Raw genomic sequence first — 18,290 nt, 5'->3', positions numbered from 1 at the left:
ATAGGACCATAGAGAATGACAGTCACAGTATATCATCATTATATGTGTCCCATTATGGCGTACGTGAGCGCAAGGGCAGCTCCATTCAAATCAAATAACAAATGTAATTACATTTTATTAAAGTAGTCCATTGTCTTCTATAATATCTATGAGTTGGCAAACAAACTTAAAGGCTGCACACCATCACAGAGTGTGTTGTTTGAAAAGGTACTGTAAGAAGCCAAAGTTGGCAATTTAATGCTACCTACAGTTATGCAGTGTTTGCTCAAGAGTATATTTAATTGGCTGATCCCTCCTAATAACCCGGATTGAAAAATGGGGAGCGTTAGGCAGGATGCAACCTTTTGGAAGGTTCAGATAAAAATATGCTATATTGAACAAATATGTCTCCCCGACATGGAGATTATTAAGGAAATAAGTTGTCTCTATTCATGAAATGTATATCTGCAATGCTCAAAGGTTTTTTACAACTGAAAGTGGCCCGTGTGATTCTTCATTAACGAAGAAGCTCCACCTAGATGGCTACTTTGCTGGAAGCCCTCAGTGGCAATGTTCATGCCTACATGGATTCCATCCATCTAGAGTCCTCTATCTAACTCCATGAGACTGACTCAATAGCCAGGTTTTGACCGGAAAAACGCCGGCCCCTAATTGCAATGAGGTGCACCTGGAGACAAATAGATACACCTGGGTAAATTAAGAGATGTCACATAACATAAATACCAGGTGTATTGGAGCTTGTTATCATCAGTTGCATTTTCTCTGTTAGTACCACTCCTGTACCTGGCATCATGTGCATTTTGAGACTGACGGTGGCCACATGTGAGTATACAAAATCTGCATCTGATGCAGATTAGAATTTAAATATATATTACAATGTTTGTGAGTAAAAAGAAGTACATGTAATAAGATTTGAGGGACATTCAGTTCCTTTTGGGCAAAAAGGTATTCAAAGCATGGAATATGAGACCAAATGCTGAATTTGACTATAATACACTTAATATAACTGAAATGCTTGAGTATAGAGACCAATGCTGAGTTGTAGCTTCATGGTCCAAGTGCATATGATGTTGAATGTTACTGATGTAGCTGTGTGATGTTGTTTCAGTGCTGGCTACAGCTTGCTGCACACTAACAGATGGAGGTACTGTATGTAATAATGATGATACTACTTAACCAAGCTAATGTGAGTGGTGTGTAATTCCTGTTTATTTGTCCTGGCAGCAATCAGCATCACGTGTGAAGGCTCTGATGCTTTACTGCAATGTGGTAAGCTAGTCCACACTGCTGAACAGTATACTCACTGACCACATATGATCGTTTATACTGTAGATTAGCGTCACTAGCCCACACCAGAGACCCATACTTGGCTCTCCTTCGTGCCTCACTGTTCTCCATCTCCCTCAGATGGAGGTAAGATCCATATCAAGCGTGCGAACTACGGTCGTCGTCAACACAATGTGTGTTCTATTGGGCGCCCTGATAACCAACTCACCGACACCAACTGCCTCAGCCAATCCTCCACCAGCAAGATGGCAGAAAGGTACTAGAACCTGTAACTCCTTGGCTGTAGTGTAAACAACCACCAGCAAGAGGGCAGAAATGTGCTGGAACTTGTTGTGTTTACCTGTATGAACTCATGACCTCAACCTGTCTTTGAATCACACAGATGCGGTGGGAAGAGCGAGTGTATTGTCCCTGCATCCAATTTCGTTTTTGGAGACCCCTGTGTCGGGACTTATAAGTACCTGGACACCAAATACTCCTGTGTCCAGCAGCAAGAAACAAGTCAGTCTCTGAATGTGTGCTAATAATATTTAGTGGTGGGCACCGATATCCATATTTGACTTAGTGTTGGTATGACTGTGGCATGTTGGGATATTGTTTAATTCTCCTACCCACTTTTAATCTTGTAAAAAAAGTAAGCTCAGCTGATTGCTAGAAAAGGAATATAATGGGTTGGTTCCCATATAGTACCAGCTTGTTAACGTTTGTTTCTCCAAGTGTAAACCACCCTCACCTGCTAACTAACCCTAGCAAGCTGTGGATATGCAACTTGTTTAGTTTGAGTAGCCTATAGGGAGGTCAGAGACCAGAGTGGTGCCAAGATGCCATAGGAACTGGTAGTGGACTACAGGAAATGGATGGCCGAGCCCCTCCCTGCCAGGAGGCTAAAAGGATTGGTATCAACCCTCCGATCCTGAATTCTACACCTTTGAGAGCTCTTTGACTGGCTGCATCACCACTAGGTATGGCATCTGACCACAAGGTGCTACAGAGGGTATCGCGTACGGCCTAGTACATCAGAGGCCGCGCTCCCTGCATCAGGATTTCGACACCACGTGTGTCGGCAGGCCCTACATTGTCAATGACTCGCGCAACCCAAGTTATACTGGTCTCTGTTACTCCATAGCAAATGGTACGGCTGCACCAAGTCTGGAACCAACAGGACCCTGAAAGGCTTCTACTTCCCCCAAGCCATAACTGCTGAAAGACTACCCGACTATCTGCATTGACCCTTTTTGCAGTAACTTTTTTTGACTTGTCTCATATGCTGCTGCTGTTCCTTGTTAAATTGCCATATCTAGCTCAATTAGCCAGCAAGAACATGGAATGGAAGTGTCTCAAGCTTATTTGATGCTTGTGCACTTAATCTGGTTTACCATGTTTCAGTGAACGGTAACTAGCTAGCGCAACTCCCACAGTTGTGTAGGGTTTATAGCCAATCTGACAGCTGGCACAAACTGCATAGAAATACAGATTAGGTGTAACTGGTCAACTTTATTTTTTCACCAGTTTAGGTCTAGCCAGCCAGTTTGCTTAACCTGTTAGCATTTTGAGAACTGCTCATAAGGAAGTGAAACTAAAAGGTAACGGTGGAAGATGACGCGCCTAACTTTTTGTACAATGGTTCATGCTAACAAGTTTATAATTACTTTTAAAAAAAGCACCTGAAATCAACATTCCCTGTTAGTGCCCATCACTGACACTTCACCAGGTTAATGTATGTCTTAATTAATGTGTCTGGCCAGTGGTGTAACTCCTGTGTTCTCTTTGCAGTAAGCAGCATCATATGTGAAGGCTCTGATTCGCAACTACTATGTGGTAAGCTGGTCAACACTACCGTACAGTTTAATCATGTGGTGCTGTGTATATTAGTCACTAGCCCACACCAACACCCAGGTTTGTCCTTTCTCTTCCTCAGATCGAGGTGAGATCCGTATTCAGCGTGCCAACTATGGTCGTCGTCAACACGATGTGTGTTCCATTGGGCGCCCACATAAACAACTCAAAAACACCAACTGTCTCAGCCAATCCACCACCAGCACAATGGCAGAAAGGTAAATGCACACTGAAGGTTTCAGTACCTGTAGGAAGTCATTGGCTGTGGTGTTAACCTCTACCTGTTGACACACAGGTGTGATGGAGAGCGCCAGTGTATCGTCAAGGTGTCCAACTCTGTGTTCGGTGACCCCTGTGTCGGAACCTATAAGTACTTGGATGTGGCTTACACCTGTGACTGAATGTGAGGTTTGTATGTGCACATGACTGGGAACTAGAATTTGTATTTTATTTGACCTTTATCTAACTAGACAAGTCAGTTAAGAACAAATTCTTATTTTCGATGACAACCCACTGTTCAGGGGCAGAACGACAGATTGGTACATTGTCAGCTCGGTTATTTGTACTTGCAACCTTTCGGTTACTAGTCCAACTCTCTAACCACTAGGCTACCCTTCTGACGATTTGTCTTGCAGGATGTCTTCCTGGGGAGCCTGAAGATGTGCAAGGCTTCTGGGATATCTTCATCAGGTTGTGCTGTTTTCCTCCAACCGCCTAATCAACTTCAATGACCATTGTAAACCTGTGTAGATGGTGCTGAAGCCTTAAACAATTTCTGAACTGTGGTTGTTGGTCTGACTTAAATGAAGGGGCAGGAAGACTATACTAGTTGCCTCGTGTACATTAATAAATGTCACACCAATATTACTGAACATGTGTCCTTTATTCTCACAAGCTTTTCACTGGCTTCATTTGTACCTGGGGCTAATGTAACTGTCTTGATGTCTGTAATCTGTGCCCACCGTTAGGCAGTGGTAGCCAAGTTAAATACTCATTGTGATCACTTTCCTGACTACCTCAGGCGGTATGATCTGGCTGGTCAAACTATTTTAAAATCAATTGTACCCGGGTCTCAACTCACTGACAGGTAGTACTTATGACATCAGCAGCCTTAATGGTCCTACTTTGTATGCATCACCAGCTAATCTGGTCACAAAGCAGGATGGGTAAGACATTTTTATACAATGTGTAGTCCTTACAAACCTTGATCGTTAAGTGGTAGGCTCCTGATTCCAAGAACACAGGATGAGATGTTGCTATCCTTTGTGCAAGCACTTCCAAGAGTTCATGAACAGTGAGCCTGGTGACATTTGGGGAGCTCATCGTCAGTGTACCTTTGGTTCCTAGCGTGTTTCGGCCTTTCGCACTATACACCCTGCCCAAAGGCGGCCAACGACAGGGTGATCAATCCTACGCTTGCGTCCCCCTTCTCAATTAGTCATAGGAGTTGCCTTGTTAGCCAACATCCCATGGGACTATGCATGGCAGGGGCGTCCTCCTCCCCGAGTCAAGCGTTGACTGCATACTTCCTGGCCCTCTCGCTTCGGGGCCCAGCTGGGGTCTTTCCTCTTCATCCAGATCCACTGACTGCTGCCTCAGAAATAGCTTTGATTGCCGAGCTCTGGCCCTTAACTCCCAGGTCTCTGTAGCCTGGTTGTAGATGTTGCCACAACCTCTGCAGCCCACCTCCGCTGGTCGGACTTCTGTGTTCCAGCCATGATGCCGTGCTTCGGCAGTTAGATCGGCATAGCGCAGATGTTTTCGCTCATAAGCCTCATTTACTGAGTCCTCCCAGGGTACTGTGAGCTCAATGATGAAGACCTTGAGTGAACGGGACCAGAGCACCATGTCAGGTCTTAAGGTGGTGGTTGCGATCTCCGAAGGAATCTCAAGTTGCCGGCCAATGTCAGCTAGCATTTTCCAGTCGCGGGCCATGCTCTTCGGTGGTTTAGCCCCTTCGCGGACAAAGGTCGTCCGTAAGGGGTGTGATGCTGCTGGGGGTGGTAGGGAGTTGGTGGCAGCTCGCTTGTCCTCCAGGGCGGACCATACCATTGGTTAAGATTAATTGGTGTTGGAAGGATGTCATATGTTGCTCTGATGGAAAAGCTCAACCACCTTACTTCCATGGCCCACAGAGCCGTCCAGCTGATCTTCCTCTTCTCCACACTGTCCGTTTGGCAAGAGAGACTGCCTTGGCCCACCTTGCAGCCTCCTCCTGATGGCGTACTTCGTGCAGTGGCCTTACTCCAAGCAGCACGGCTAGTTAGCCCAAGGCCTCCTCTCCCTTGCTGAACATGACCCACAATTTCATCATGTCTGAGGGCTGCTGTTGCCTCCTGGACTGCTTTTCCTGGCCTCCATTTGCGCCCAGTTGCCAAGGTCGGCGCGTTGATGCTCACTACTGGGTCTCGAGATTCATTCAGTGTCATCTGGAGCCTGGTTTTTGCACACTTGAATTCCTCTGATGGACTGGTGAGGGGCAGCATCTCCATAGAGGCCTATGGTGGTAAGGCATCGTGGAACTCCGAGCCACTTTAAGTAGCCTGTGACTCCTCTTTCCGTCTTCTCCACTGTTGAGATTGGCACCTCATACACTGCTAGGGGCCAGAACACCCGTTGTAGGAGACCAAACTGCAGACACCAGGCCTTTAACTTTCCAGGTAGCTGGGTGTTGTCTGTACTGTAGGCTACTACTGATGTCTTTGCACAGTTGTTGCACCTGGTCTTTGTCCTTCAGGCTTGCATCATACCACATTCCCAGGCTTTTTACCGGCTGCTCAGACACTGTTGGGAGTTGGTCATCTCCGATGAAGAATTTCAGGTCAGAGAGTACTCCCTTCACAATCAAGATGCTGCGTGACTTGGATGGTTTAATCTTCATACGGGCCCAGCTGATGTTCTTCAAGTTTTCTGAGCATTCTCCTGGTGCATGGGACTGGTGATCAATGTTGTAATGTAGGCTCTGAGTGGAGGGAGGCGGAAACCAGTCGACTCACTGTCCACCAGCAACCCATTTTGAGGATCTGATAACCTCCATTGCCATTATGAATGCCAATGGAGAAATGGTACATCCCGCCATTATACCTACATTCAGGCACTGCCATGAGGTGGTGAAGCAGAACTGCAGATCCTGGAAGTATGACTTCACCAGGGTTGTGATGGTGTCCGGTATGTGGAAAAATCTGAAGGCAGACCACAGGAGTTCATGGGACACAGAGCCAAATGCATTGGCGAGGTCGAGGAAGACTACATGGAGGTCCCTTTTCTCCACCTTGGCCATTTGGATCTGGTGCCAGATCATGCTGGAATGTTCCAAGCAGCCAGAGAACCCTGATATTCCTGCCTTCTGTACAGATGTATCGACGTACGCATTCCTTTGCGGGTACTCGGCCATCCTCTGGGCAATGACGCTAAAGAAGATTTTACCCTCGGCATTCAGTAAGGAGATTGGGCGGAATTGGTTGATGTTCACTGCATCCTTCTCCTTAGGGATCAGGACCCCGCCTGCCCTATGCCACACTTTGGGTATTATCTTCTTTTGCCAAGCTCTTCTCATAAGCCTCCAGAGGAACCTCAGGACGTCTGGTGCATTCTTATACACTTTGTACGGGACTCCATTTTGCCCCGGGGCTGATGCTCTTCTTGCCTGTCGAACTGTGTTTTCCACCTCTTTCCATGTCGGAGGGCTGGTCTCTGATGTTCCGGGGGTTCAATGGGTGGGGTATCTGATGGGATGGCCAGGTGTTCACGTCGCTTTGAGTCAAAGTTTGTTGTTCTCAGGTGCTCCTCTAGGTCTTTCTTTGTTGTTTTTAGAGCTCCACTTTTTTCCTTCGTGAAGAGACTTTTAAGGAACTTGAAGGGATCTTTATAGAATCGAGTTCTAGTTTGTTCTTTCTTCCTTCTGCGTTTCCGTAGGTTCTCTGCTCTACGGAGGGATGCCAAACGGGTTTTGATGTCAGCCTGAAGTGCCTCTATGCCCTCAATTTCCACTTCTGAGGCCGCCTTCAACTGTTTCTTAAGCTGTCTCCTTTCTTGAACGAGGCGCTTGATTTCTTGTTGCCTCCTGGAAACTGGTGGGGTTGGAACCTCTCTCCCGCCTTTTGCCTCTTGCACTCCAAAGCTTTCTGCCCCGTTTCATAGATGCTGTCCCCCATCCTCCAACTTTTTCTCCACTGTGCCTCGAAGTTTCGAGGGTCAAGATAAGGTCAGTATTAACTGTTTCCCACAACTTCTTGTTACTGGCGCCAGGCCACTTCACATACGGTCTGTGCCCTGGTAGTCTCCTCTCGACTGCAGGTCTGGGAGGCTGGGTGAGTTCCACTCCTGTTGTTGGTTCCACCTCAGTTGTTACTTCAGTGCTTGAGTTTACGTCCTCCATGACAGTGGTACTGATGCACTGCAAACTATGGCTTGCGTCCAGTTGCTGTGCATCATTCGACTGATTTGATCGCTTAAGCAGAAAGTAATCAATGCGAGGCCTCTGTCTCTCTTTACCCAACACCCCTTCTTCCCCTGGTGGATCCTCAACCCATGGTGTGATGTAACTTTCCTCCAACTACAGACACATACCTGCATCTGTTTGTGGCCCGCTGTTGCAGCGGAACTTGTGACAGTTCCTGTAGTGTTCTCTTGTGCTGTGCTCTCATTACTTGTAGTTGTTTCCGGTCCAGTCGTTACCATGTTGTCAGCCGATGAGTCATCTTCCGCCCCCGCAGACTCTAGGGGTATTCTCGTATGTTGACTTTCTGTAGCTAAAGCGGGTGTTTCCAACATGCATGGGAAGCTACCCCATGACTGTCCCAGTGGGGTCTATTCCCTCCTGTCAGCCGTCTCTCCGTGCCGCCACAAGGACTTTCCCCTGTTGTCAGCTGATCTTTCTCAGCAGTCACTGGACAAGTCCAGATATTCAGATTCCAAGAACACAGGATGGGATATTACTATCCTTTGTGCAAGCACTTCCAAGAGTTCATGAACAGTGAGCCTGGTGAAATGTGGGGAGTGCATCGTCAGTAGTGTACCTTTGGTTCCTAGGGTGTTTCGGTGTTTCACACTATACACCCTCCCCAAAGGCGGCCAGTGACAGGGTGATCAATCCTACGCTTGCGTCCCATTCCCAGTTAGTCATAGGAGTTGCCTTGTAGGAGTTGCCTTCCTGAACTGAATGTTGCCGTGATGTGTGAATTCAGCCAGAGATGATTTCATCTCGTAATAAACTTACTTACTAACAGCCTCTTATCCAGAGACACAAAGGGTCAAGGGCACATCGACAGATCTCCCACATTATCAAATGGGGACCTGACCGATACAGCCCTCTAAGAGCTGCCCCTCATACATCAGATTCCACCCTGAGGAGAAATCCATTTAATTCCAATTCCCTGCCCCATGCACCACCAATGAACAAGAAACATCCAGGCCAATGTAACAGCAAGGCCAACGATGTATGGAATTATGTCCATCTATGAGCATTTTAATGTGTATGCATTTGTACAAACACCTGCATAGCATTAGCCTCAACTGTATCAACAAAGCCCCTCAGTGTCATTCAAATGTATTTGTTTAATTTGGAGTTTATTTTACATCTGTCATTCTATCCTTCGCCCAGCAACTCCACTCCCCCTTATCTCCAATTCCACATCCCAAACCGCAGCTTCCCTTAGCCCATCCCACCTGTCTCTGCTGGCCACACACTTTGGATTTCTACGCAGCATATATATTTCAACTATGCTGTGATTAACATACAATTTCTATTGAATAGACTACAGATTGAGTTGAAACAGATCTCCAATAGTACTATATATAGGGTCAATTTTAGATCAACGTTTTGCATTTTCAACCATTCCTGAGAAGCTACCTGAGGGTAATACTAAAAGAAATGGTCAATTGATTCTGTATTCTCACAAATCTGCATTAGCTGAAAAGCACAAGTCTTGAATCAACTCATACACCCTGTACCATGGAATCGGTAAATCAAATAGATCTTCCCAACTATTTTGCAATCTAAATGACACTGATATCAACATCCTGGTCCTCAAATGAAACTGGTATACATTCCTATTTATGATATTTTTATTCCTCCAAGTTCTGATCATTTATATTTGGCAGACAGACCACTTCCCTACCTCCTTCTGCTGCCACAAGCCTCCATTTTGGGGGTAATGCTGTAGTCAATTGGTTATAATCCTGGACTGAGCAGACCTTTCCAGATAGTTCTGATAACTCCATGAAAGACAACTCAACCGTTCCAATTTACAATATAATTTAAAAACAAAATAGCCTTTTCAAACTGGTTTCCCATAAATACAGGTCTTTCATCACCCAGCACATTTATATTCAGCCATAATATTTGTTCTATCTTTTCAGTGGGATGAATTTGAAATTGTAGCCAGCTCTGCAATTCTTGTTTGAGAAAGAGAGAGACTTTGAAAAAGGTATCATTTGCAGTCAATCAAAAATGAGACAATGAAATCTGTACACAGGCAAAAGGCTATTTAAACAGTGGATTAGCTTTTCTTAGTAGTTTACTTGAGAACCATTTAGGGTTCAAATAAAACTTTTGAATAAGTGAAGATTCTAGAGATGTTTAGTGCTTTTATATTTAATAATCTCACAACACCCAAATCATATTCCTTATATAGCCAGGGTAGCCTAGTGGTTAGAGTGTTGGACTAGTAACTGAAAGGTTGCAAGTTCAAATCCCTGAGCTGACAATCTGTCGTTCTGCCCCTGAACAGGCAGTTAACCCACTGTTCCTAGGCCGTCATTGAAAATAAGAATTTGTTCTTAACTGACTTGCCTAGTTAAATAAAGGTAAAATAAAAAATCCCACTGTCTGTTTGCTTCTGAAGCTTAGCTAAGCAGAGTTGGTCCTGGTAAGTCCCTGGATGGGAGAACAGATGCTTCTGGAAGTGGTGTTGGAGGGTCAGTAGGAGGCACCCTTTCCTCTTGTCTAAAACATATCCTAATGACCAAAGGCAGTAGGGTGCCATCTTTTGGATGTGACGTTAAATGGGTGTCCTGACTCTCTGTGGTCACTAAAGATCCCATGGCACTGATCACAAGAGTAGGGGTGTTAACCACAATGTCCTGGCTAAATTCCCAATCTGTCCTTCATACCATCATGGCCACTTAATCATTCCTGTTTTATAATTGGCTCACTCATCCCCCCCTCTTCTACCCTGTAACTATTCCCCAGGTTGTTGCTGTAAATGAGTATGGGTTCAGACAACTTACCTATTTAATTAAAAATATACAAATGTATAAATATAGATATTCACACTGTATCTTGTCTGGTTTAGAATCCCAGATAAAGCTAAATATGTTTTGCTCATACGATTTGAAAAACAAATCATCAGGAGTAGGAAGCGCCATAAGTAAGTGAGTAAACTGAGATATGACTAAGGAGTTAATCAGGGAAAATGTTCCGTGAATAGACAAGTATTACCTCTACATGGTTGCAGGATCTTGTCTGTTTTCTAATGAAATTCATTGTGTAGGACTCATTTAATATTTTTTTTATGAATACCAAGCATTTCTACTTCACCGTCAGCCCATTTTTAAATATGAACTGCATAGTAATGTAAAAGTTGTATTTTTTTAAAGATCCAATACGTTATATTGTACACTTATCATAATTAGGTTTTAGTCCAGAGAGTCCAGAAAAGTTAGCTAGATCTTCAATGAGACATTGCAGGGATCTAGCTAGCAGATTAAATATAAAACTTGAGTCATCGGCATACATGGACACCTTTGTTTTTAAGCCTTGGATTTATAATCCTCTGTTGTTATTTGAAATGAATTAATAGCTAGCATTTCGAGAGCCATAATGAATAGATATGGTGACAGCGGACCCCCCTGTTTAACTCTTCTTGACAATTCAAAACTCTCTGAGAAGTAGCTGCTATTTACTATTATACACCTGGGGTTGCTATACAGTACTTTTACCCATTTCTAAGAGAATCACTGAAATTGTAAACATCCAGACATTTTATGAATACATTTGTAGTACGTCATTGCCTGTGGACCCTGCCACATATACGTCTCTTGTCTGGGCCATTGAATTGGAGAAAAAGGGGGTAAAAAAAGACAGTCCACCCAGGACTCATTCATCAACATTGAAGAACCTACATCATCAGTCACAGTCCTTATTAGGAAATGTGTTGATGATGATGTGCCCACAATAAAAATCCCTACAGGTCTAAACCAAAAACCCTGGATGAACGGAGATATTCCATACTGTAGCATTCGATGTCAGCAGAACGAACATGATGACCTGGTGGTGTGCAATGCCTAGAAGGTACGAGCTCCAAAAATAAATTAGGATACAAAAAGACAAGACTGAAACTTGAATTGATGTCCGACAACTCAAACTTGCGTCGTGTGGCAAGGACTTCAGACTATCACAGACTGAAAAAGGCAATCCTGCTGTGCGATGCCCACCAAAACCTCCCTCTCAGACGAGCTCCGAGGTAGACAATACCAAGTCATCAAGGAGAACTCTTGCTGCTCTGAATGACCAGGTGCTTCAAAGGATTTGATTGTTGACTTCTGGAAGCAGAGGATGGAACATACCCTGATCCACATCACTGCGGACTCGTCATGGACCAACATGACAACAGCGTCTCTACTTCCTAAGGTGGCTCACGAAATTTGGCATGCTGCCTCCTCTCTAAATACTACTACTGCACCACCGACCTGAGGGGATGCATCATGGCCTGGTATGGCAATTACTCCGTCCACAACTGCAAGGCACTCCAGCGGGTTGTGAAGTACATCACTGGGACCGTGCCCTCACCCATGCAGGACATCTGCCTGAGGAAGGCACGCAGCGTTATTAAGGACCCCACACAAATCAACCACAAATTCTTCTCTCCCTTATCGTCGGGCAGACCTATATTGGTGCATGCAATCTGATTCCAACTGGCTTAGAGACCGTTTCTTTCTACAATCCATCAGACTGCTGACTACAGATATTTTGCACATGTTATTGCAGGTGCAGCAAAATGTGCATGTTACAAGCTTTAGTTAAAGTGCAGTAATACCTAACATTACAAAACAATTAACACAAATCGCAAAAATGTTAATAAAGCAATTAAGAAATATCAGAATGAGCAATGTCAGGGTAAAAAAAAATATGAATAAAAAATAAATATATATACAGTATATATACACTGAGTATACAAAACATTACATAGACTGACCAGGTGAATCCAGGTGGAAGCTTTGATCCCTTATTGATGTCCCTTGTAAAATCCACTTCAATCAGTGTACATGAAGGGTAGGTGATTGGTTAAACAAGGATTTTTAAGGCTTGAGACAATTGAGACATGGATCAGCAGGACTCTGTGCAGTAAAAGGGTCCAGGCCAATTTTCAAAATATGTACAGTAGCCCCCCAAAAATTGTCTGATGGACTTCTTCAGCTGACAGTCCGGTGTGCTCTGGACAGCTAGCGAGCCGCGGATTGCAGGCTAGCAGATGGGCATTCAGGGGACGTCGCGACGGGGGAGCCAGTTGAAACCCCCTCGGGCGGATTACGTCAGTTGTCCAGTCGTGATGGATCGGCAGGGCTCCATATCGGCAATTAAAGGGGTCCAGGCCAATTGGCAAAATAGGTATTGTAGCTTAAGGAGTGGCTGATTGACCTCTTCAGCTAGCTGGGAGATGGGCCTAGCATAGGCTAGCTCCAGGCTAATTGGTGGTTGCTTCGGGACATAGACGTTAGCCAGGAGAAGCCAATCGGATAGCAGCTAGCTAGCTGCGATGAACTAGGTGAAAAGGTTCAGAGCTTGAGGTAGGAATCCAGAGATATGGAGAAAAAGAAGCCCGATTAGCTCTGGTTTGAGTCGGGCTGTGCAGACTGGCGAGAGATGTCCTTGGCTAAAGGTAGCTGATGACCACTAGCAGTGGCAAGCTGACTACTAGCTAGTAGCTAGTTAGCTGGCTAGCTTCTGTTGGGGGTTCCGGATCAAATGTAAAGAAAATAGCAGAATCATACCACATCACCAAGCTTGGACAATTGGTCTCAACCCCGCCCTTTGCAGCTGGGCAGACATACTGACCTCGGGTGTGAAGGTAGGCAACAACACCTTCGCAACGCTGATCCTCAAGACTGTGGAACAAAAAGGGTGTGTGCTCAACCTCCTCTTGTACTCCCTGTTCACCCATGACTGAGTGGCAACTCAATCATCAAGTTTGCTGACAACAGTGGGCCTGATATCCAACAACGACAAGACGGCATACAGGGAGGATGTGAGGACCCTGACGGAATGGTGCCAGGAAAATAACCTCTCGCTCAATGTCAACAAAACAATGGAGATGATTGTGGATTACAGTAGACAGCAGAGAGAGCAAGTCCCCATCGAATTCTACAGGGTCGCACTGGAGAGGACGAAAAACTTCAAGTTACTCGGCGTGCACATCACAATCAACCTGAAATTATGCATTCACAGAGACAATGTGATGAAGGCGCAACAGCGCCTACTCAACATCAGGAGGCTGAAGAAAGTTGGCTTGTCCTGTAAGAACCTCATGAACTTCTACAGGTGCACCATTGAGAGGATGCTGTAGGGCTGTGTCAACGCCTAGTACGGCAATTGCAACCAAAGGGCTCCCCAAATGGTGGTGCGGTCACCCCAACGCATCACCGGGAGCACACTGCGTGCCCTCCAGGACACCTACAGCGCTCGGTGTCACAGATAGGCCAAGAAGATCATCAAGGACCTCAGCCACTCGAGCCATGGCCTGTTCACCCTGCTACCATCCAGAAGGAGGTGATAGAACAGGAGCATCAAAGCTGTGACCAAGAGACTGAGAAACTGGAGATAGAAGTTTCTTACTCCAGTCCATCGGACGTTGAAATAGTCTCCTCTAGCCGGCTTCCTCCCAGCACCCTGCCCAAACTTAGTCACTGTTAAAAGCAGGGTACTGGCTTGATACCACCTGGTACTCTACCCTGTACCATAGAGACTGCTGCCATATGTACATAGTCATTCAACACGGTTCACTTTAGAAATGTTTACAATAAAGTACCTGTACTGGGGTTCTGTGGTCTCCACACTGCCTTCAAGCGCAGCGGTCTCCCTTCACAGGAGTGGCAACTGGGAACATATAAATGCACAAAATGACTAGGACCAGCCTTTCTGGTCCATGGCGGTGAAGCCTGATAAGTGCAACACCCAAAGGGCTGCAACGTTGACGGGCACGGCACCTGTCCAGCAGCCCTGAGAATGGACAGTTGAGAGGAAGAGGACACACACTCAGCCACCAGAACAACACATCGTAGGGATAGGACCATAGAGAATGACAGTCACAGTATATCATCATTATATGTGTCCCATTATGGCGTACGTGAGCGCAAGGGCAGCTCCATTCAAATCAAATAACAAATGTAATTACATTTTATTAAAGTAGTCCATTGTCTTCTATAATTTCTATGAGTTGGCAAACAAACTTAAAGGCTGCACACCATCACAGAGTGTGTTGTTTGAAAAGGTACTGTAAGAAGCCAAAGTTGGCAATTTAATGCTACCTACAGTTATGCAGTGTTTGCTCAAGAGTATATTTAATTGGCTGATCCCTCCTAATAACCCGGATTGAAAAATGGGGAGCGTTAGGCAGGATGCAACCTTTTGGAAGGTTCAGATAAAAATATGCTATATTGAACAAATATGTCTCCCCGACATGGAGATTATTAAGGAAATAAGTTGTCTCTATTCATGAAATGTATATCTGCAATGCTCAAAGGTTTTTTACGACTGAAAGTGGCCCGTGTGATTCTTCATTAACGAAGAAGCTCCACCTAGATGGCTACTTTGCTGGAAGCCCTCAGTGGCAATGTTCATACCTACATGGATTCCATCCATCTAGAGTCCTCTATCTAACTCCATGAGACTGACTCAATAGCCAGGTTTTGACCGGAAAAACGCCGGCCCCTAATTGCAATGAGGTGCACCTGGAGACAAATAGATACACCTGGGTAAATTAAGAGATGTCACATAACATAAATACCAGGTGTATTGGAGCTTGTTATCATCAGTTGCATTTTCTCTGTTAGTACCACTCCTGTACCTGGCATCATGTGCATTTTGAGACTGACGGTGGCCACATGTGAGTATACAAAATCTGCATCTGATGCAGATTAGAATTTAAATATATATTACAATGTTTGTGAGTAAAAAGAAGTACATGTAATAAGATTTGAGGGACATTCAGTTCCTTTTGGGCAAAAAGGTATTCAAAGCATGGAATATGAGACCAAATGCTGAATTTGACTATAATACACTTAATATAACTGAAATGCTTGAGTATAGAGACCAATGCTGAGTTGTAGCTTCATGGTCCAAGTGCATATGATGTTGAATGTTACTGATGTAGCTGTGTGATGTTGTTTCAGTGCTGGCTACAGCTTGCTGCACACTAACAGATGGAGGTACTGTATGTAATAATGATGATACTACTTAACCAAGCTAATGTGAGTGGTGTGTAATTCCTGTTTATTTGTCCTGGCAGCAATCAGCATCACGTGTGAAGGCTCTGATGCTTTACTGCAATGTGGTAAGCTAGTCCACACTGCTGAACAGTATACTCACTGACCACATATGATCGTTTATACTGTAGATTAGCGTCACTAGCCCACACCAGAGACCCATACTTGGCTCTCCTTCGTGCCTCACTGTTCTCCATCTCCCTCAGATGGAGGTAAGATCCATATCAAGCGTGCGAACTACGGTCGTCGTCAACACAATGTGTGTTCTATTGGGCGCCCTGATAACCAACTCACCGACACCAACTGCCTCAGCCAATCCTCCACCAGCAAGATGGCAGAAAGGTACTAGAACCTGTAACTCCTTGGCTGTAGTGTAAACAACCACCAGCAAGAGGGCAGAAATGTGCTGGAACTTGTTGTGTTTACCTGTATGAACTCATGACCTCAACCTGTCTTTGAATCACACAGATGCGGTGGGAAGAGCGAGTGTATTGTCCCTGCATCCAATTTCGTTTTTGGAGACCCCTGTGTCGGGACTTATAAGTACCTGGACACCAAATACTCCTGTGTCCAGCAGCAAGAAACAAGTCAGTCTCTGAATGTGTGCTAATAATATTTAGTGGTGGGCACCGATATCCATATTTGACTTAGTGTTGGTATGACTGTGGCATGTTGGGATATTGTTTAATTCTCCTACCCACTTTTAATCTTGTAAAAAAAGTAAGCTCAGCTGATTGCTAGAAAAGGAATATAATGGGTTGGTTCCCATATAGTACCAGCTTGTTAACGTTTGTTTCTCCAAGTGTAAACCACCCTCACCTGCTAACTAACCCTAGCAAGCTGTGGATATGCAACTTGTTTAGTTTGAGTAGCCTATAGGGAGGTCAGAGACCTGGCAGTGGTGCCAAGATGCCATAGGAACTGGTAGTGGACTACAGGAAATGGATGGCCGAGCCCCTCCCTGCCAGGAGGCTAAAAGGATTGGTATCAACCCTCCGATCCTGAATTCTACACCTTTGAGAGCTCTTTGACTGGCTGCATCACCACTAGGTATGGCATCTGACCACAAGGTGCTACAGAGGGTATCGCGTACGGCCTAGTACATCAGAGGCCGCGCTCCCTGCATCAGGATTTCGACACCACGTGTGTCGGCAGGCCCTACATTGTCAATGACTCGCGCAACCCAAGTTATACTGGTCTCTGTTACTCCATAGCAAATGGTACGGCTGCACCAAGTCTGGAACCAACAGGACCCTGAACGGCTTCTACTTCCCCCAAGCCATAACTGCTGAAAGACTACCCGACTATCTGCATTGACCCTTTTTGCAGTAACTTTTTTTGACTTGTCTCATATGCTGCTGCTGTTCCTTGTTAAATTGCCATATCTAGCTCAATTAGCCAGCAAGAACATGGAATGGAAGTGTCTCAAGCTTATTTGATGCTTGTGCACTTAATCTGGTTTACCATGTTTCAGTGAACGGTAACTAGCTAGCGCAACTCCCACAGTTGTGTAGGGTTTATAGCCAATCTGACAGCTGGCACAAACTGCATAGAAATACAGATTAGGTGTAACTGGTCAACTTTATTTTTTCACCAGTTTAGGTCTAGCCAGCCAGTTTGCTTAACCTGTTAGCATTTTGAGAACTGCTCATAAGGAAGTGAAACTAAAAGGTAACGGTGGAAGATGACGCGCCTAACTTTTTGTACAATGGTTCATGCTAACAAGTTTATAATTACTTTTAAAAAAAGCACCTGAAATCAACATTCCCTGTTAGTGCCCATCACTGACACTTCACCAGGTTAATGTATGTCTTAATTAATGTGTCTGGCCAGTGGTGTAACTCCTGTGTTCTCTTTGCAGTAAGCAGCATCATATGTGAAGGCTCTGATTCGCAACTACTATGTGGTAAGCTGGTCAACACTACCGTACAGTTTAATCATGTGGTGCTGTGTATATTAGTCACTAGCCCACACCAACACCCAGGTTTGTCCTTTCTCTTCCTCAGATCGAGGTGAGATCCGTATTCAGCGTGCCAACTATGGTCGTCGTCAACACGATGTGTGTTCCATTGGGCGCCCACATAAACAACTCAAAAACACCAACTGTCTCAGCCAATCCACCACCAGCACAATGGCAGAAAGGTAAATGCACACTGAAGGTTTCAGTACCTGTAGGAAGTCATTGGCTGTGGTGTTAACCTCTACCTGTTGACACACAGGTGTGATGGAGAGCGCCAGTGTATCGTCAAGGTGTCCAACTCTGTGTTCGGTGACCCCTGTGTCGGAACCTATAAGTACTTGGATGTGGCTTACACCTGTGACTGAATGTGAGGTTTGTATGTGCACATGACTGGGAACTAGAATTTGTATTTTATTTGACCTTTATCTAACTAGACAAGTCAGTTAAGAACAAATTCTTATTTTCGATGACAACCCACTGTTCAGGGGCAGAACGACAGATTGGTACATTGTCAGCTCGGTTATTTGTACTTGCAACCTTTCGGTTACTAGTCCAACTCTCTAACCACTAGGCTACCCTTCTGACGATTTGTCTTGCAGGATGTCTTCCTGGGGAGCCTGAAGATGTGCAAGGCTTCTGGGATATCTTCATCAGGTCGTGCTGTTTTCCTCCAACCGCCTAATCAACTTCAATGACCATTGTAAACCTGTGTAGATGGTGCTGA

At 45.0% G+C, this 18,290-nt stretch overlaps 1 protein-coding gene across 1 annotated transcript; it reads left to right on the top strand.

The window, feature by feature from the left end:
- Window positions 1–791: 791 nt before the first annotated feature.
- LOC139412694 (uncharacterized) lies at window positions 792–17,931 on the top strand. Its single transcript, XM_071159355.1, has 17 exons — window positions 792–822; window positions 1,109–1,144; window positions 1,225–1,269; window positions 1,408–1,543; window positions 1,670–1,788; window positions 3,061–3,105; window positions 3,206–3,341; window positions 3,419–3,516; window positions 13,327–13,684; window positions 15,175–15,227; window positions 15,514–15,549; window positions 15,630–15,674; window positions 15,813–15,948; window positions 16,075–16,193; window positions 17,468–17,512; window positions 17,613–17,748; window positions 17,826–17,931. The coding sequence occupies exons 1-17, from the start codon at window positions 792–794 to the stop codon at window positions 17,929–17,931; spliced, it is 1,680 nt and encodes a 559-aa protein (XP_071015456.1).
- Window positions 17,932–18,290: the final 359 nt, after the last annotated feature.

Source organism: Oncorhynchus clarkii, chromosome 7, assembly GCF_045791955.1.
Source record: "Oncorhynchus clarkii lewisi isolate Uvic-CL-2024 chromosome 7, UVic_Ocla_1.0, whole genome shotgun sequence".
Lineage (NCBI taxonomy): Eukaryota > Metazoa > Chordata > Actinopteri > Salmoniformes > Salmonidae > Oncorhynchus > Oncorhynchus clarkii.
The sequence above is the reverse complement of the archived record's forward strand: the minus strand, read 5'-3'. Positions and strand labels throughout refer to the sequence as shown.